We start from the raw sequence: 20,941 nt of genomic DNA on the forward strand, positions 1-20,941 counted from the left end.
CCTTGCCTCACCACACCCACAGGGGCGTACCTCAACACTCCTGCGTGCCCCCCACACCCACTGCTGCCACGGGTAGCGGGAGGGAGCCTCCCCTAGCCCCAAATAAAACAAATCGACTCACCTGCACCTTGCGACGGCGGCACTTCTCCGGTCTCCCTCTTCGGCATGGGAGACCGGCAACGTCGACCGCGGCAATCTCTTGGGCACTTCTCCGGTCTCCCTCTTCGGCATGGGAGACCGGCAACGTCCTCCGCATCTCCCGGGGCTCCCTCCAGGCCACGGGAGCCCCGCGTGGGCCGCCATACTTCTTGCCGTCTTCCTTCTTCCCCCGGGCTGCGGGGGGCGGGCACTTCCGGCCGGCCGCGCTAGGATTGGCCGGCCGGCTAGACACTTCCAGGTCGCCGCGGGCAGCGCGGCGGCCCGTCTCTAGCTCAGGCAGGCGGGCGGCGAAGTTTCCCGAGGAGTGGGCTCCCTCGCGGACCAGCAGTGACGTCCACGCAGCTTCACCAATCAGGAGCAGGAAGGCAGGTGCCGGCAATGCCGGACCAGATTCGGGGGCGTTCCCGGCTTATGGCTGACGTCGCGTGACGTCGCCAAAAGCCAAAAAATCTCGGGAACGCCCCCGAATCTGGTCCGGCATTGACGGACAGGCCCATCGTCCAATGGCTAGGCTCCATTTATGGAGCTAGCCAATAAATGATGGGGGCCGTTCCTAACTCCACTACAATACTCATTAGGTTTTCGCCTGCGCGAAAAAGCTGCGCAGAGCGCAGCTTTCGCCAGGCAAAACCTAAAAAGCATCAGGTGGAGTTCCGTTCTATAGATGAAACATATATGTAAATTTCAGTAACCGATCGAAAGGCTTGTCGTTTTCTTCACCATGTAGATGTAATTAAAAGTTAAGCTTACCCGCTAGAGCATGAAAAGTTCCCTTATGAGTCAGTTTCACGAACGCAATTGTATTCAGACGCAAGCCTTTGTCACACACGTTAGTACCTATACTCGCGTCTGGGAATTGTAGTTTCTCTACCATTAGTGCACATGCGCGTTAGAATTCAAGATCTGCAGAATTCCGTCTTATTGAAAAGTCTCTCATTATCCACGAAAACATGAATGAATTGATGAAAGCTCAATAGAAATGCATGGGACCCCAAATATTTTACGTAAAGAAGTTATAAATTACGAGCTTTGGAATAAAATATATTACGAGCTTTAGAATAAAAACCCTTATTACCGGAATCCTTGGTGATATATCCTAATGCATTCTGGGAGTAATAGTTTATATCTGGATACAGAATCCCATTCAATAAATATCTTACTGGAGAAAAAATTAAATGAAACTACCATTCTGTCAAGTGAAAATATCAGGGAGTTTCAATGAAAAAATGAAAAAAAATGCCATCTATCAACTGATCCTGTGACTGCAAATTAGACAACAATGCTCCAAATCTTTGGACCCTAGGGCAAAAAGCGCTAAGTATACTGTAACTTTCACTGCATGGGAGACCCTTCCAAGGGACAGATAAACATAAGGGCGTACTGATCCACACCACCAAGTTCCATGGTGGACTACATGAATTCTACCACCTACTAGAGCTGTCATTGTTATCTTTCCGGAACTCCACTGGGAGTTCCAAATCATAATTTATATTTCTCAGATATCTCATTGAGACCAGACACAGCCGTGTCAAATTTCACGATCAGAAAGTCTTCTCTTTTAGACAATTTCAGTTCCAAATCTCCCACTCGGGGGTCTCGCTCCACTTTGGAAATTACTGTCCATCTCAGATCTATTTCAGTGTGATGCTTTTTCTTTCAATGATTTACAAGGGGACCTGTTTCCACATTTGTCTTAATCCTGGACTTGTGTTGAGAAATTCTCTGCCGTATCTCCTGATTTGTTTTGCTAATGTATAGCATCCCGCAAGGGCATGTAATTCCATATACAACATTTTTGGTTTTGCAATTACTTAAGGCCTTGTGTTTCCAAAAGATGCCACGATGTACAAACAGAGATCCTTCTACTGTTAAATCACAGCACACACAAGTCCCGCATTTATGATGTTCTGTTATTGGAGTTAGGCCCATTAATTGTCTCAAGGAGGTTCTAGGATCTTTATTAGAAGCGGCTCTCACAATATGATTGGAAATACTGCTTTCTTTCTTGAATGCAAACAGTGGGGGAGTTGAGAGGTCATCATCCAAGCTCTTGATCAGATGCCAATTTTGATGAATCACCTTTTTAAGTTTGTTTGAATTGAGGCAGAAAGTGGTGACACAGACATGACGTTGTGATGGTAATGTATTCTTTCTCTCCAAAAGTGACTCTCTCGGGGTCCAACGTGCGCGTTTCATAGCTCTCTTCACTAGTTTCTTAGGATAGCCACGGTCACGCAGTTTATCTACTAGATTACTAGCATGCAGATTAAATTCGTCTTTGTAGTAACAATTTCTACGAATTCTTAAAAATTGTCCATATGGCAAATTTTCTCGCAGGCTCCTTGGATGATTGCTAGAAAATAAGAGAGCCTTCTCCTGTCTGTAGATTTAGTGTACAGGGTCGTCACCAGCCCCCCTTCCGCTGGGTAAACCTCTACATCCAAAAATGATATTTTATTGGCTGAATAAGAGATGCTGAATTTTATATCCGCCGTTCTTAGATTGAGCCAATCAAAAAAGAGCAACAATTGCTCCACTCGTCCTGTCCGTACCAGAAAAATGTTGTCAATGAAACAAAGCCAAGTAGTAATGTATTGCGAAAATGGATTGTTATTGTGGACAAATGTGTCCTCGTACTTTGACATAAACAGCACAGCTAGCTCTGGGGCAAAAGGGCACCCCGTCGCCACATCTTTTATTTGGAAGAGGAAGTCGTTCCCGAATGTAAAATAGTTTTTTTTAAGAGCAAAGGAAGCCAAATCCACTATGAATTGGGTTGGTACCTGACCAGGTTTTACTCTCTTTTTCCAAAAAGTAGGAAAGCACTGCCACTGCTTCGTCTTGCGGAATTTGAGTATACAATGCAGTGACATCCAACGTCACCATTAGATCTTTTTCTTTGTCAAACTCTACCCTCTCCAATTTATTGATAAAGTCGGTGGTATCTTGGAGATGGGAGGTTACTCCAACCATAAATTCCTTCAAAAAACAATCCACATAATAAGAGATAGGTTTCACCAGGGATTCACACCCGGAGACAATTGGTCTCCTGGGTGGATTTGTCTCGTTTTTATGAATCTTTGGTAAGTCATAAAAAACTGGAACCCTTGGATGTCTGTTCTGTAAAACATTGTATTCTTTGGGGCCCAGGAAACCTTGTTCAAAGCCCTCCTTCAAGATGGCAAATAATTGGCCTTGAAGCCCTAAAGTTGGATCTTTTGGGATTTTTTTTATAACAAGCAGGATCATTCAGTTGTCTTAGGACCTCGTTGGTGTAATTAGTTGTTCCCCACACAACAATTGAGACCCCTTTGTCCGCTTGTTTGATTGTCACAGAAGTCATTTTTTAGTGTAACCAATGTTTCCCGTTGGTCCTTTGAGATGTTATGTTTCACATAATTTTTACTTTTTTCCATTTCCGTAATAGCCGATAAAATAGTTTTTTCAAACAGAATCACTTCCTTGGGTATTTTATTCCCAAGGGGACAGAAGCTAGATCTTTCTGTAATCCTGTCACTTCAAGTGCATTAGTGGTTTCAATTCCTGCAAAAAACATTTTTAATCGTATTTTCCGGCAAAATTCAATGAATTCAGTTTTCATTTTGACAAAGTCTGTCTTTTTTGACGGCACAAATGAGAGCCCTTTGGTGAGAATGCTTTCCTCTGCCCTAGTCAGCACTCTTTCTGATAAATTAGAAATGGGAGAAACACTTAGTTTTTGTAATGTTGTCTTCTTGTGGTCATCTCCCGTGGCTGGTTGCTGTATCTCTCTCGCCCCTTTGGTCTGGACTGGCCTCTCCCTAAAAAACGAGAAGATCCCTGTTGTTGTTGCGGATTCCATTTTCGATTCCGGTTAGGTCGTCCTTCACCACTGTCCATCTCTCTTCCTGAAGAGGAAGAAGTATCAGAGAAGGAGATAAACTGGTTACGAGATCTCCCTTGATTGTCTGATAGATATCTTAGTGAATCCACTTTAGTATTAAAATCTGCCTGAAGAAATGGATAAACTATGTCCAGCAAAAAGTTCCTTTTATCTTTCTCAAAGTGGTTAGTTTTTTGAGTAATTGTGTAGTCCTTAAACTCCAGAATTTCCTTATCGACTTTTTCCAATAAAGTTTTAGAGTCCGTAATAGCTTGATTATTTTTAATTTCTGTCTCTAATGCTGAAATCTCTTCCAATTCTTTCTGTGAAATTCTCAAAGCTGTTTCGACGGTGAGGACTAAGCATGGGCGGAAAATCCGTTCCGCTCGCGGATTTTGCAGATTTTCGGTAAATTCGCAATCCGCGAACTGTCGCAAATTTACCGAAAATCCGCTAATTCACACGTAGCTGATTTTTTTGCTTGGTGATACAATATTGAGGCGTGCGGCGTTCACTTACCGTCATTCAGCGTTTGCCGAGTTGTTTTTCTCGATATTTTGCGAGTGCTGCACCATTTTGGATCTTGATGCGGGATCCCGCGGGAGTTTGGCGACGCATCGCGAGAGTTCGCAATTGCGAACATGTAGATGCGGCGGGCAGCAACAATCTTGCACTCGCGAAATTACAAAATTTGCAATTCTGCACAAGAAATCCTCCAGCAAGCAGCATAAACCTTCTGAAAATGCTGATTTTTATCAGAATAACTCCTCAGGTTGACATTTGCCTGCACTTTTTTGGATTTGAGGCCTTTCTGACTTTCTTTGGATCACTTTTGGATTAGAAATCAACTTTCACAAGTAAGTTTGTTTGGGGCATTACAGTTGCTGTTCTGCAGAAAAACGAGTTTTGCAAAACTGAAAGCACTCAGCAGGTGCAAAAGTTCACTCATCATTAGTAACCATTCCCTGTAGTGCTTCCTGAGGGGCCCATCCAGAGTTCAGTTGCCTATGTTTGTTTGGGGCATTACAGTTGCTGTTCTGCAGAAAAACGAGTTTTGCAAAACTGAAAGCACTCAGCAGGTGCAAAAGTTCAAACTCATCATTAGTAACCATTCCCTGTAGTGCTTCCTGAGGGGCCCCTCCAGAGTTCAGTTGCCTACTTGCAACTATTCTATGACCCTGCTTTGACCCTCACAGCAGGCTCATAGAATAGCTACTAGTAGGCCACAAAGGTCCTGGGGAAAAAAATTGCACTGCAACAGAAAGCAAATTACAGATAAGGAAGAAGGTGCCAGACAGGAAGTTTAAATTCAGTGACATATTAATCAACCCCAAATTAATTCATGTCAGTTGAAGCAGGGCAGGTGTGCTTGCTTTTCCCCCCCATAATCTACAGTGATGAATCAGAGGGTGGCAGTGATTTACCAGAGGGTGGCATGGGTGAATCAGAGGGTGGCAGTGGTTAAACAGAGGGTGCTGTGAACCTGTGATGATGAACCAGACTTAGAAACAACAAAGTTGCGACCGTTGCGAGCCGACAAGTAAGTTCGCAATTGCGAACTGGTACAAAACCCTCGCGAACTGGCAGAAACCCTTGCGAACACAAAAAAAAAGAAATTCGCGAGAGTTCGCGGATTTTGCAGATTGCGAGTTCGCAAATACGCAAATTCGCAAACGCCAGATTCGCAAAATTCGCCCATGCCATAAGGTCCCTACTCCATTTGGTCTCGATGAAGCCGAAACCCTTTTTAAAAATTGAATCATTTGTAAAAATTAGATGAATGTTTCGTATTTGAAAATGGCCGTGCAGATCTGTCCTGATTTGTTTTTTCTTAAAACATAACAACTTGTCTGATTCGTTTTGTGTTTTTGCTGAATCACTCAAGGACGCCGAAGTAAATAACGGTGGAGAGCTCAAAAGTTTCTTAATATGATCTTCGCTGTAAGCAAATGTATCATTTTCAGTCATTGTCAACCCCCCAAAAAATTAAGAAAAAAATATATAGAAGAAATACGGAAAAAGAGAACCAAGTGTCACCACAACCATCACCAAGATGTGAGCAATAAATCTAATCTTACTTGCAACCCTCTCTCAAAGGGCAAAAATACCTCACGGGAATCCTCCCGCTATAACAACTAGTAACAATAAAGGGTATGGCTCTAAATCAGTAAGGCTGGGCCCTTTATACTAAACAACAAGAAAAATGCCAGCACTGATCCATTAATTAAATTCATTTAACCAAAGGTGCATAGACCACCTTTGCACCAAGTAGGTTGAGTGTGTTTGGTGTGGCATTGAGAGAGTGGGTAATGATAGATTGAATGTGTCTTGGAATGTATGTGAATGTAATTGGATTTATCACCAGTCTTTGTGTCTAAATGTATCCATATTTCATGGTTGTCCATCACATGTAGTTATGTGTCACGGTAGGAGTTAATTATTGAAAAAAACATTTGTGCTATTAAAATAAAAGCTATTAATGAGCTTTCAGGTGTATTGTCTTGTGGTCTATGCACCTTTTGGTTAAATTAATTTAATTAATGGATCAGTACTGCCATTTTTCTTGTTGTTTAGAACAAAACATATAACCAGCAAAAACATATCAAAACTGAGGAGTCAATCCGTCAAAAATGGAAGGGAGACTCATACCAATGATGTCAGGTCTAACAGGCATATAACTGGGTAAGAGGTCAGTGCTAGACCGTTATGCAGAGCAAGGTAGGACAAATGTAGGTATACGGTCTTGTAGCTACCTAGGCCTAGATTGGGGTACATAGGGACTCATAACAGTGTGGTGTAGAGTAATATGCTGGCATTTATGATAGTATGATGTAGAGTAGTATGGTGCATGTGTGGTAATGTGGTGTAGTGTAGCATGCTTTATGAGTGGCAGTGTGGTGTAGTGTGTGTCATGTGTGGTAGTGTGGTGTAGTGTAGTATGCGTCATGTAGTAGTGTGATGTAGTGTAGTGTGCGTCATTTGTGGTAGCGTGGTGTACCATCATTTGCATCATGTGAGCTAGTGTGTTGCAGTGTAGTATGCATCATGTGTGGTAGAGCGGTGTAGTGCAGTTTGGTTCATGTGTGGTGCAGTGAAGTATGTGGTAGTGTTGTGTGGTGTAGTTTGGTTCATGTGTGGTGTAGTGTAATATGCTTCATGTGTGGGTAGTGGGGTGTAGTGTAGTATGCCTCATGTGTGGTGTAGTATGCTCCATATGTGGTAGTGTGGTATATTTAGGGCCAGTGGAATTATGTGGCAGGTAAGGGTTAATTTATGCAACAGAGTTAAGTAAATTATGCAGCAACAATAGACCAAATTATGCAGCGTAATTCAGCACATTTTGCTACAAGATTACTTCATTATTTTCTCTCTTTTACACTGTTTAAGCTGTTGCATCTCTTTAGTACCAGTTTAATACCATAATATAGCAATAAGCAGCAGAAAGGTGACCAGCCAAGCCTTGCAAAGGGCCTTCCACTGCGCTGCATCACAAATGTTGCTGCATATTTAGTAACTTTTGAAGTATGTAAGCTAGAAACAATTTTTGTTGTTGTTAAATCGGCTCAGCAGATGATGGATTGTGTGGTAAGTGCAGAAAATCTATTCTTATACGGAAAAACACTGCAACCGTACAATCACATAATTCCAGTGGCCCTGTGTATGTAGTGCAATGTACTGTTTGGTGTAGTGTGTGCTCTAGATGAATGCACAGTTTAGCATAGTGATCAGTATAGTGCCGTGCGCTATCTAGCGCTGTTTGCTCCTTCCAGATGAGGTTTAAATTAATCACATGTAAAGCAGAAAGCAGTAATTACAGCCTTTGTTTGTCTCATTAAATCTCTAATTATGAATCTCTTCTCTGCAGTGATGGTGACTCTGGATCCTGATACAGCTCATCCTCGGCTCCTCCTCTCTGAGGGTCAGAGGCGTGTGAGATGGACAGACACAGTACAACGCCTCCTCGACACCCCCAGGAGATTCACCTTCTATAGCCGTCTGCTGGGGAGCGAGGGGTTCACCTCCGGCATACATTACTGGGAGGTGCAACTGTTGCAGGAGGGGGACGCGTGGCATGTGGGGGTCGCAGCAGAGTCTGTGAACAGGAAGGGAGAATTTAAATGGTCACCTGAGGGGGGAGTCTGGGCTGTACGGGGGAGTAATGGTCACCACGAGGCTCTCACCTCCCCTCGGACCCCTCTGTCCCCGAGTGAGAAGCCCCAGAAGCTGGGGGTGTTTCTGGACTACGAGGTAGGGCGGCTGTCCCTGTACAATGCTGACTCCATGGAGCTTCTCTACACTTACCCCCAGACCCCCTTCACAGAGAGGCTCTTCCCGTACTTCGGTATCGGGAGAGGAGCGGAGCTAAGTCTGGTGTGAGAGTTGGTATATAAGATGCCCGCTCCCCACCACGAATCAGCAGAGCTGAGGCTGGTGTAGGGGCTGCAGCCCCCTCCCTCCAATAGCATTCAGCCCCCTCCCCCCCCCAGCTGTCTCTGCCGATAAACTTGGGTGAGGCTGGTGTAGGGGCTACAGCCCACTCCCTCCTTCTCAAGATCCTAAAGTTATGTTATAGGCCAGTGTTTAATTTGTAAAAGAATAAGTTCTGGGCCTGACGTTCTTGCTTGTTGCCTGTGGCCAGCACTGATTGTTTGGGTTGCCAGATACCAAGGCTACCTAGTCCTAATCCCGATCCCTTCTCATGCCTCTTTTGTCCACAGCATATGCTTACTGCCCCTTAGCTCACTCTTCTGGGTTCTTTTAGTCTCGTCTGCCTCCTGTTTTCCTGTATTTCTTTCTGTTTCGCCTTCATGTCTCTTGCTCTGGTTAAAAGTTTGATGATAAAATAAAGTGTCCTGGTCCCCAAAAATGAGTGCTGGTGGGCCCCACCTACAAGCACCAAGTCTAATTAACCACTGTTCTAGGCTTCAATGCCACAATGACATAATACGGATGCTTTTTGAGCAAACCCTTACTCAACAGCACCAGCCACCTGTGAAGTTTACACACATAACAGCATCAGCCACATGTGCAATTTACATACAGGACAGCACCAGGCACCTGGGACGTTTACATTCAGGACAGCACCAGGCACCTGTGAAGTTTCCATACAGAACAGCATCAGGCACCTGTGAAAATTACACATGAAACACCACCAAGCACCTGTGAAGTTTACACACAGGACAGCACCAGGCAACTGTGAAGATTACATACAGGACAGCACCAGGCACCTATGAAGTTTAAACACAGAACTATACCATGTACCAGTGATGTACCAGAGAAGTTTACACACAGAACAGCACCAGGTACCTGTGATGTTTACACATGAAACACCTCCAAACACCAATGAAGTTTATTCACAGAATACCACTAGGCACCTGTGAAGTTTACTTGCAAGACAGCATCAGGCACTAGTGAATTGTACACATGAAACAGCTCCAGGCACCTGTGAAGTTTACACAAAGAGCAGCACCAGGTATCAGTGGCATTTACACACACAACAACACCAGTCACATGTGAAGTTTACAAACAAGACAGCACCAGGCACCTAGGAAAGTTACACATGAAACACCACCAATCACCTATGAAGTTTACACACAGAAAGGCACTTAGTACCAGTGACCTTTACCCACAGAACAGCATCAGCCACCTGTGAGGTTTACATACAGGACAGCAGCAGGCACCTGTGAAACTTTTACATAAAACACCACCAAGCACCTGTGAAGTTTACACCCAGGATAGCACCAGTCACCTGTGAAGTTTACTTGCAAAACAGCACTTGACACCTGTGAAGCTTACACACAGACCAACACCATGTACCAGTGAGGTGCACACAGAACAGCAGCACAGCATGGAGGCACTTGTGAGGTTTACACAAAGAACAGCACTAGGCACCTGTGAGGATTACACACAGAACAGAATCAGGCACCTGTGAAGTTTACTTATAGGACGGCACCAGGCATCAGTAAAGTTTACATACATGTCAGCACCAGGCACCTGTGAAGTTTAAAAAGTTAGGACAGAACAGGTACTGGTTGGTTCATCTTATTGTTTTTAAGTAAAGCTACAGAACCTTTAATTATTATAGCCCGCCGTAGCGGGCTATACAGGCTAGCGCCGGGACACCTCCTCGAGAGGTAGCTGTTCGCGCTGTATAAAATCCAGTATTATTATTATTATTATTATTAAAGGCCTGCTTCAGTGTTAAAGGCCCAAGTCGAAGGCGAGGGACTTTAACAAGGGAGCAGGACTTTAATAGCCGGTATAGCCCAGCTACGAGGGCTATGAGGCTACTTGAACATTCTGCCACAAGAGGGCAGAATGTTCTAACAAATTAAACAAAGGCCTCTTGGAGTTCGAGGGGTTTTAAATCCCCTTGGGCTCCAGAGGCCGTTGTGAAAATAACATTGGAATGTTGCTTTGCAGGCCTTTACCGGGCCGTAGAAGCATGGAGCACTCCACTGTTTTCAATGGTGCTCCACATTCTAATGTTCTAATAAATAAGTGTAGCATTGTGATTTTTTTTCCAAATACGTCATCTTATGTTTGTAGTCCTTTGGCCCTGTATTGTTGAAGACAATGGTTTCATAGTTTCTGTTACCAAATAGTTTTATGTGAAAACTCCAAAATCTAAAAGTGATCTTTCAATTTACTGTAAGATGGAGGGAGCTTCTGAGGCACAGACAAGAGCTGCAAGATTGATGATAAAACAAGAGATGACAGGCAGATAGATTATATTAGGCACCAGTCACAGCTTCATGGCGTAAATCACTGTCACTTTTCATTCCAGGTTTCTGTCTGCTTACACCCCCTGCCCACTCCACATAACGGGTATTCCGTCAGCCATATTAGAATATTAGGAATTTGGAGCACTCCATTGAAGACAATAGATTACTCTGTGTTTCTACCGCCCGGTAAAGGCCTGCAAAGCAACATTCCAATGTTGTTTTCACAATGGCCTCTGGAGCCCAAAGGGATTTAAAACCCCTCAAACTCTGAGATGCCTTAATGGCAGAATGTTCTAATAGCCTTTCATACCTGTTTTTAGTTCCACTCTAAACCGCACCTTTACCGCGTCCGTTTTCACTATGTCGACATGTTGTATTTCGCCGCCTTGGACATATATGTGAGCCACCTTTAGGTATACCAGATTCCAGTATAACTTGTCTGCACTTTCACACTTCTTTCTAAAATATCACTAGATCGATACGTGCTTTTACCTTAAAGTACTAACCCTTTTTCTTGCCTTCAACCTTTATGTGAATTCCCTTTTCCTAAATAAATTTACTCTGAGGTTTACGTTCTAGTTGTTATGAGTACGCGGAAGTACATATTCAATCTGGGTAGCATCGCGGTCCATAACACAGTTTTGGATGCGAGCCACGGAGGGCGCTTCCCGCTCCTTCCTGAGTGAGTGCTTGGGTTAGTGACATGTTCATTTCTGATATTTTCGCCAATTTCAGGCCATAACAAGTATATGGGCATTTCCATGCATTACTGGCCAGATTCAGATTTATTTCCATTTTTCACCGATCACCAATACCTGACACACACCTGTGTCTTTCTCTTGCTACCCCCATATCACGTGGATTAGACGTGAGCTTGGGGATTCAGTTTGTAATCCTACCCAAGTAAGTTCCTCCAGATGTTCCTACCTGTAGCATTTTTAGACTGCTTTAATAATGCTTTGTCTCTAAATTCGTTTAATAGTAGTTTGGTAAGATTTATGCAGATTGTTACGAATACGCCATGAGAGGTTTGGTCCTCTGAGCTTTTACTCCCTCTGTCACAGATCGCTCACATTTTCACACGTACCCGGGTGCACATCCGTGGCTCTTTGTGAATCCTAACACCGCTGTGACCAGGTACCATAGGGTTCTCATAATAGTGAAATCACCACACTTCCTCTGTTATACATGTGTTTATCTATTGCTTTTTCTTGTCACTACAGACCGCGTCATAGACCAATCACGTTCCCACACACGCTGTGTATTAGGCTGCCGGGTTGGAATTATCACCGGCAACTCGATGAGTTTCTCTCCACCTAATCCCTTATTATTCCTTGTACTGTCAACTTGCCCCACCTGCCATGCTCTATTCGGTCTGATATCCCTTCTCACTCATTACCCTTTCAGATTATGCCGCTTTTGTTTCCAGGCACAAATTTAAATGTAGCGTTCCTGGCCACTTTTTATATAAATGTTATTTGCTCACATAATTCGGTTCATGCCCCCACGATTCCTGGTTGTAATTCCCAGACCCTCGCACCACCATTAGCATTCTCGCATGTCCTCCGAAGAGACCTTTACATCTCCCCTTTGGGTTGCTGGAATTCCAGTAGTGTCTTCTGTCTACATACAGGTGTTGACAGATAAAACCCATTTTTCTTCGCATATAAAGTTGGAAAGTATCATTTCATAATAGGCTTTTTGTCTATTATTCTTTCACTCTCTCATGTTAGTGCCGCACTGAGTACCTTGTTCCGTGTTTATATCCGATGTTTTACTTACTTATATGGCGGTGAATGTACACAGATGTATTTGTCCCTGTTTTACTCACATACAATGTGCATCAAGCACACACTGAGTCACTCTGCACAGCGCCATCAGTCTATAAACTTAATTTAGGCACGATTATCTCTTTTTCACCTGTGATACGGTCTGTATTTTGTCTAGGGTTTCCACATTCTATGGGTGTTTTACACCTTTGTCACCTGTAAGATTTTTTGTACCATTAACCATTCAGTCACTTGACCATGCTATGACCTACACCATGTATTGTATAATTCCTAGCCCTGAAAAAGTCTTTGGAGTATTCTCCTAGACGAAACACGTGTTGGCTGGTTGTTTTGTGCTGATTGCTTTTCAACGTGAATTAAATAAAAAAAGAACAAGAAACAACTCTTCTGCGAACTTTATTGAAATTGAACTTTCTCATGTACTTACGTTATACGATCTTTTTCTGAAACACACTACTGTATGAGTGCCCAGGATTTAGGAGTAAATAGCCTTATAGCCCTTCGTAGCTTGGCTATACTGGCTATTAAAGTCCAGCTCCCTTGTTAAAGTCCTTCACCTTCGACTCAGGCCTTTAACGCTGAAGCGGGCCTTTAATAGCCGGTATAGCCCGCTACCGCAGGCTATAAGGCTATATTAGAAGTGCCATAGGGTATAGGCAACTGTGTCATTCTGCTTGCTTCACTAGCTTTCGAGCTGCTACAAAGGATTCTTCAAACTCTGGAATGTATTCATCTTGCACCATTGTTGCAAAACGTAATACTTTGACGAGTCAGCTCAGAAATGACAATAATACTATCCAAACATCAGTCCAAGGCGCCTCACGCATACTCCCATGTGCTTTGAATTTTGTCCATTTAATTTCACCATTGTATTTCTGGCATAGTCTCTGCAGATTCATTGGCTAATTTATCAATTGATATTTCATTCGCAGGAACCCACTCACATTCTGCGTTACCAATCACAATAGACTTTCATTAACTATATGTTCTGATTTTAAAGGTGGTGCCGATAGCATTGTTATTTCATCATCAGTCACTTCATTGTTTATCTATGTTGATCTCTGCTTGGACCTGGTCACCAGTCTTACTTTGGGATATCCGACAGGGACACATTCTGCAACCTAGTCAACAGTTGCAGTGGCTGCTGCACAGAAAGGCCACATGATACAGCTTCAGGATATGAATGGACTCCAGTCTTGTTCTCTCTCTCCCGACATCAGAGGAAAAATCACCGCTCTTGTTCCTTTTGTCAACAGACCCAGCACAAGGTCTCAACTCTTCACACAATCTAAATTCCTCTCCCACGAGCTACCAAACCTCAGTAACCAGTCAAGTACAGGCTGGGAACCAGGAACTGCATTCTGCAGTAGACTGTCCTCAGAAAACTATACTATAACACTTCGAGGCATGACGTATCATGTGTGTCCTTCCCTTGTAGAAGATCTGGTGCATACATTCTGATTCCAAACAGTATTTCCCAGGAAGTGTGAATGATTCAACAAAAGCGTCTTTGCATGTTGTGAGGTTCATTGTGCACTATGTGTGCTCCTCAGCGAGCCATTCCCTAAACCCCTCGCAGTGAAGGCTTGACCTAACCTACTGTTCGGTCTTTCAACTATCTCATTGGAACCCAGTGTAAAGGTGTAGAAGAACTGAAGACTTGCGCCCCCCTCAGCAAGTGTCTCTGCTAATACTGAAGCAAAGCTTATGAACTCCACCCATCGCTACTAAGTATTGCAAGTCTTTTGTTGCTGCACGAGTCATGGCTTAGAGCTGTGGCCATATCCATAAATAACGTGCATGAATCACCCGATACCAGTATATGTTTCTTTCGGATGAAATGGGATAACATTGGTTCTGATATTCAATTCAGAAAGGATGCGCTGCTTTCGCTAACAGTTTGCAGTGGTCTTACTGTTGTGAAGTACTTTATGTCATGGAAAATCTTTCATTGTTGTACATTTTATTTGTTAAGACATTAATGGCCACCGATAATTCTCCTGCAGAGTCTGTAGCAAACGCTCCAGTATCCGCAGGTACTATCCGTTTGTGAGTGTTTTAAAGTCCAGTCGATGAGGCTCATCAGCTGTTGTCATCCCCAGTCTGGGGAATGCGAACTAAAGGAAGCCCCTCTTGTACCCGGAAATAATTCTGCTTCTCTGGGAGGCCAGGAGGCGGGGCTTTTAGTGTGTGAAGATTAGACTGCGGAATAAACGTCTGGGTCCATTTTAGTTTGGGGCCAGGCTAGTGCTGGTAACAGCACCTTTGGGCACATCTCGCAGCCTAATCAGCGAGTGAATCGAAATTTGCCTAGGTTACGTAACGGTAAGTTTCAATTCTATTAAGGACACGGAGGCGAGGATTATGCTATATCTTCCTTCGCTTTATTAACATAAAGTCTCCACAGCAGCTTAGGAAAAGATATATAACAAGAACAAAAATGCTTTAAACATGAAGCATTGACGGAATGTTCAACAAATCAACAACAACTCCCAAGAGTCTCTTTGTATAATGATAGTCCATAGTCCTTCCACTCTGTCTATCACCACTATAAATCCGGACTTCTCATCTTCTTCCTCCTCTTTCTTCGCGCCGATCACGCTTAAGCCTCATTGGTCCTGTTTAGCACCCTCGTTGCCTGTCGAAAAAGGAACAGCGTCAGCGAGGAGGTCCAGGAATGTGACAACAAGGTGAGGAGCATTCAGAGACTGTTACAGTACCAACAACGTAAAGGAAAACGCTTTACTTACTGCCATACGGGTGGGTAGAGACACCACTGTAGCCTGGGTGGGATAATCCTCGCCTCCGTGTCCTTAATAGAATTGAAACTTACCGTTACGTAAGCTAGGCAAATTTCGATTCTATGTCAGGACCGGAGGCTTCAGATTATGCTAGTTCAAAGCTTACTTACCACCAACTGGGCCAAATCCACCACCGGCTTAAAATAAAACCTCTTAAAGGTGGAATCCGAGGACCAATCCGCCGCTCGCATCAGGTCCTCCAAACGAGCACCCACAGAGAAAGCCTTAGAGGCCATGGCCCCCTTGGCGGAGTGTGCTCCAAAGAGGGAAGTATTGATGCCCGCTTCTTGCATGACCCACCGCACCCACCGAGCAATAGTGGGCGAGGAGACAGCTTTGTGTGGCTTCCGCAAGGCAATCAACAACTGACGCTCGCCCGGAGGGCGTAAGTCCAAGGTCAGGTCCTCATATGCTTTGAGGCATTGCACAACACACAACTTAGGAGTGTCAAGGAAAGCTGGATATGAAATGGACCGCGACGACGTTTTTGTGCGTCGGCCCACGGTAAAGGTAACCCCATCCGGGGAAAAAATGCGTGCAGAAACATCCAGCGCGCGCACATCAGAAACGCGTCTACAAGAAACCAAACATAACAACATGGCCAACTTCGCCGACAGCTCCTTAAGAGACAGATAGGAATTGGCCGGCCAAGACCAGAACAAATTCAGAACCAAATTGACGTCCCAAAGGACGGAGTACCGGGGTTCAGGAGGCAACGCGAGGCGGATAGCCCGCAGGAGCCGACAAACAAAAGGATGTTCCCCTACAGGGTGGCCATCGATGTTGTCGTGGCCTGCCGAAATCGCCGATCGGATGGCATTTATCGTTCTATAGGCCAAGCCCTTGTCGGCTAAATGCGCCAGGAAATTCAGCACGGGAACGAGGCCTGCGACCAAGGGATCCAAACCCCTTCGTAAACACCAACGCATCCACTTAAGCCAAGCGGATCTGTAACGCTTCGTCGTACTATCGGCCCATGCTTTGGAGAGCAAGTGCTCAGCCGACCCCGAAAGGCCTGGGAGCGTCCAGCGTCTCCTGAGAGCCTCCACGCCACGAGGCGGAGAGAGTTCTGCGTGACGAGGGGATGAGGTTCCTGATCCGGATTTGTCAGGAGCAGAGGAAACAGGGGGAGTAGGATTGGAAAATCCCAAGAAAGTTCCAGAAGAACCGGAAACCACACTTGAGACCTCCAGAGTGGCGTAACCAACACCAGCTCCACTCCCTGGCGGCGTATTTGGGCCGCCGTTCGCATGATCATGGAGAACGGGGGAAACGCAAACGGCTGTTCCCGACTCCAATCCTGCAGAAAGGCTTCCGTGGCCTCCGCAAGAGGGTCCGGCCTCCAGCTGAAGAAACGCGGCAGCTGGTGGTCGAGACGGGACGCAAAAAGATCCACCGAAAAGGGACCCCAGAGAGCTTGCAGCCACCGGAAGACCTCCGGATCCAGTTTCCACTGGCTGGCGTCCCTGAGATGTCTGGAGTGCCAATCCGCCACCTGGTTGGACTGACCCGGCAGGTACTCCGCCGTCACCGCAATGTGACGAGACAGGCAATAATCCCAGAAGTCCTTCGCCAGGTCCGCCAAAGCGCGGGAACGAGGACCTCCTAGATGGTTCACATAACGAACCGCCGAAATGTTGTCCATCCGCAACAGGACACAGGCCTTGACCGAATCCTTGGTCCAACCACGAACTGCGAAGGAGCCCGCCAGGAGTTCCAAACAATTGATATGCAATCGTTGTTCTTCTGAAGACCAGGCGCCGCCGGTGGAAAAATCCCCGCACCGGGCGCCCCAGCCCGACCTGCTGGCGTCGGACTCTATGATCAGGTCCGGAGCTGAACCGAAGATCGCCCGACCATTCCATGCCTCCATGTGAGACAGCCACCATGACATTTCCTCCTTCACTTCGTCCGTTAGGGGGACCCACTGATCGTAACTCATCCCACGGCGCAGATGTTGCGCCTTCAGACGTTGGAGAGCCCTGTAGTGCAGTGGGCCTGGGAAAATCGCCTGGATGGAGGACGAGAGAAGACCCACCACCTTGGCGATATGACGCAGGGACGTACGATCCCTCGTGATAGTCTGCCGAAGCAGGTGTCGTATCTTTGCGACCTTCCGACCCGGCAGGCTCAAGACCGCCTGCACCGAATCCACCACGAAACCTAAAAAGGTGATCTGCTGAGTGGGAACCAAAACCGACTTGGCGCCGTTGACCACAAACCCAAGCCTTTGGAGCAGGCCGACGGCTTGCCGCCGCTGGCCCGCCAATACCTCCGGGCACTGCCCCATGAGGAGGATGTCGTCCAAGTATACTAACATACGGACCCCCTGACTTCTGAGAAACTCCACTACCGGGTGGAGAACCTTCGTGAAGCACCACGGGGCCGACGAAAGACCGAACGGCAGTGCGGTTGAACTCGAACACCTTGCCGTCCCACATGAATTGCAGGAAACGACGATGAGGGGGGTGGATGGGGACGACCAAGTAGGCGTCCTTGAGATCCAGTCTCACCATCCAATCCCGAGGGAGGAGTACGTCTCGAAGGAGGTGGATACCCTCCATTTTGAAATGTCGATAGACCAACCACCCATTGAACTCCTTGAGATTGATCACAGGGCGCTTGCCCCCATCCGTCTTGTCCACTAAAAAGACGTTGCTGAGGAACCCGTGTGGGTGGCGCGTTGATAGACGGATGGCCCCTTGCGCAGCAAGTCCGAGACCTCCCCGTCTATCAAAAGCGCGTCGGACTCCGAAAAGACCATCGGGCGCGGGGGCCTCGCTTGCGTGGGCTGGTCGTAAAATTCTATGTGGAAGCCTCGTACAGTTTGCAAGACCCAAGCGTCGGCAGTGAGCAATTCCCACTCCCCGTAAAAGCTTGCCAGCCGCCCCCCAATAGGAACTTGATCCAAACAAAGGACACTTACCGGGGGCATTTCCCTGTCCGGAGTTCTTCTTGAACCCTCTGCCGCCGAAGCGCTGCCCTCTGGTGGGGTAGAAGTTGGTATAGTTGGCAGAGGTCTGGTATTGACCTCTTCCGGAGCCTTGTCCTTTATTGTTGGCCTGCTGGCCATGGCCGATCGCGCGGCCCCTACCGCGACCGGCCCCTCCGGAGAAACGCTGGTGAAACACCCTCTTGATGCTGTACTGGGCCTTATCCAGCGACGTGAACGTGTTCACGAACTTGCCCAGCTCCCTGATGAAGGGTTCGCCGAAGAGGCCCCCCTGGGCCACAGCACCCGCCTCCGACGAGGCCAGGTCCCCCAATTTAGGGTCCAATTTGATCAGGAGGGAACGCCGCCTCTCCGTAGACAGGGCACAGTTGGCGTTGCCCAAAAACACAATCACCCTCTGGGCCCAATTCGAAAGCACTTCCGGGGAAATGACGGTGCCATTCGCTCTAGCCTCCTCCGCCATATCGAGGATCTTCGTGGCGGGCCCAACCGCATCTAACAATTTGTCCTGGCAGGCCCGCCAGGACCGATCGATGCCCTTCCTGGGATCCTTCATAAATTTTGCTAGGAAGGTGGCCATCTTGGGATCCAATTCCGGTGTCATGGCCACTTTCCCCTCCAAAGTTGGCCGAGGGCACTCCCCACGCAGGCAGCCCCTCGCCTCCTTCTCCAGGGGCTTGCGCAGTCTGCCCGCGACAAACTTCGCCACCGTCTCCCCCGGTGTCCAGGCCGCGGAGCGGGGGTGGACGATCTCGTCCGGGTCCAGCATGCCCGACTCATCTCGAGGCATCTCCTTGGCAGAGGGTGCCGGAAGCCAAGATCTGGTCGACTCCCCGTCGTCGTCGGTGTCCGGAGAATCGTACACTGGGGAGGCGGGGGCCGTAGACACGTCCCCCGAAGCACCAGGGTCCACCAAGGGCGTAGGGGGCACCGCCGTTGCTTTTGCCAGGAAGGCGTCCCGAAGACGCTCGAACACGCCCCTGTCCACACCTTGGGCCTCCGATGAAGGCCCCTCCTTACAAGGCCTCTTCGGGGCGGGTGGCAACCCGCCGGACGTCCCTGGGAGATCGGGAGCCGGAGGTACATGCGCCAATGCCAGCTTCGCGCATTCTTCCACGATGCGGGCGGAAAGGCGGTCTTCCATGGGGCCTACCACCTCCGTCACGCAGCGGTAAATCGAATTGTCCACCGCCTGGTAGAATTCGTCGTCCTGCAGATAGGGGTAAGGTTCCTCCTCGTATTCCCCTTCCATCCTTGAACCAAGGGCAAATCTGGGCACCCTGTAGGGCGGCAGTCGAGATAAAACTCGGATATGGGCAGGCCAACCGGCTGCGATCACGTTTTTGGCCAACTGACGTGGCAGGTGGGCTGCACCAACCCCCAAGCGCGCAGACCCTCCTCGCCGGGACCGGGTCTTCGCACCCCTCAAGCGCGCTAAGCCACACTATGAATAAAGAGGTGCACAAATGTCACCCGAAGGTGGTTCGCGCGGTCAGAGCCGCAATACAGACCCCAACGGGGCGTCAGAAGCAGGAAAGTACAGACCCGGGGCACCAGGTCTCAGAGGGGTACGCGAGGGCTGGCTCCTGCGCAAGCAGACTCCACGGCGCGGCTCCTGGCACTGCGGAGGTGCGCCGAAGGGCCGGCGAGACGACAGGCCGCCCCCTGGCGGTCTATGTACGCACCGCACACAAGTGGGAAAGAAAGGTCGCGTAGGAACGAAGAACATTCCCGCGACCGGGGACTCTGTAAGGGAATAAACCATGCAGTGAGTCCCCCAACGATCGTACACAATACAATCAGCAATATCGAAAAAGGGAAAAAACATGAAAGCACTTATCTGGCTGCGGGAGCAGCGAAGAAAGAGGGGGAAGAAGATGAGAAGTCTGGATTTATAGTGGTGATAGACAGAGTGGAAGGACTATGGACTATCATTATACAAAGAGACTCTTGGGAGTTGTTGTTGATTTGTTGAACATTCCGTCAATGCTTCATGTTTAAAGCATTTTTGTTCTTGTTATATATCTTTTCCTAAGCTGCTTATGTTAATAAAGCGAAGGAAGATATAGCATAATCTGAAGCCTCCGGTCCTGACATAGAATTCCCTTACTTTGGTCTGCTGCCGCATCCTTAACATTCCCCAATGGAAGCTATCTGTGGAAGGCTGCAACGCTGTTTATCTTTCATGGTCTTCCCTCATGACTCTCTTTAACCACTGGTCCCTCTTGTAGCAGGCCTGCAGGGGCACTCTCTGGATTGTGGAAGAACTCCGGCATCTTGGCCGCATGAGGAAGGGCCCGTGGCGGGGGCTTGTTGGGCAGGTTGCTTAGGACCCAGAGGCTGCTGGGTCCTTGAGGTGGGGGATCTTCTGGAACGAGGTGTGTGTGGATCCAGGGGGTAGTGTGTGCATGGAGAGGGGCAAGTAAAATGGCCTTTCAGTGGACCATTGGTGCTGCGTGTGCGCTGATGACAATTCATGACTGAGGAGGTTGACTTTCCATCCCTCTTCCCCTTGAAGCTCTGGTGGATCTGGAGTGAGTGAGTTAAAGGTCTATGTAGCTGAGACTGAGGAAGAGAGCATCTTCACCCACTCTGGCATCTTACTTTATACAAAGGTAACCCTGTGGTGTTTAACAAAGACATGCCACACT

The 20,941-nt window shown here is 47.2% G+C and overlaps 1 protein-coding gene across 5 annotated transcripts in view; it reads left to right on the forward strand.

Moving 5' to 3' along the window:
* Window positions 1-8,398, forward strand: part of LOC147710198 (E3 ubiquitin-protein ligase TRIM39-like) — a 257,855-nt gene extending 249,457 nt beyond the window's left edge. For all 5 annotated transcript variants that reach the window (XM_086920884.1, XM_086920880.1, XM_086920882.1 and 2 more), the window contains one exon: window positions 7,887-8,398. In XM_086920884.1, coding sequence (XP_086777010.1) covers window positions 7,887-8,398 — 512 coding nt within the window. The remainder of the gene's footprint in view (window positions 1-7,886) is intronic.
* The last annotated feature ends 12,543 nt before the right edge of the window (window positions 8,399-20,941 follow it).

The sequence above is a fragment of the Lissotriton vulgaris genome, chromosome 5 (assembly GCF_964263255.1).
Source record: "Lissotriton vulgaris chromosome 5, aLisVul1.2, whole genome shotgun sequence".
Lineage (NCBI taxonomy): Eukaryota > Metazoa > Chordata > Amphibia > Caudata > Salamandridae > Lissotriton > Lissotriton vulgaris.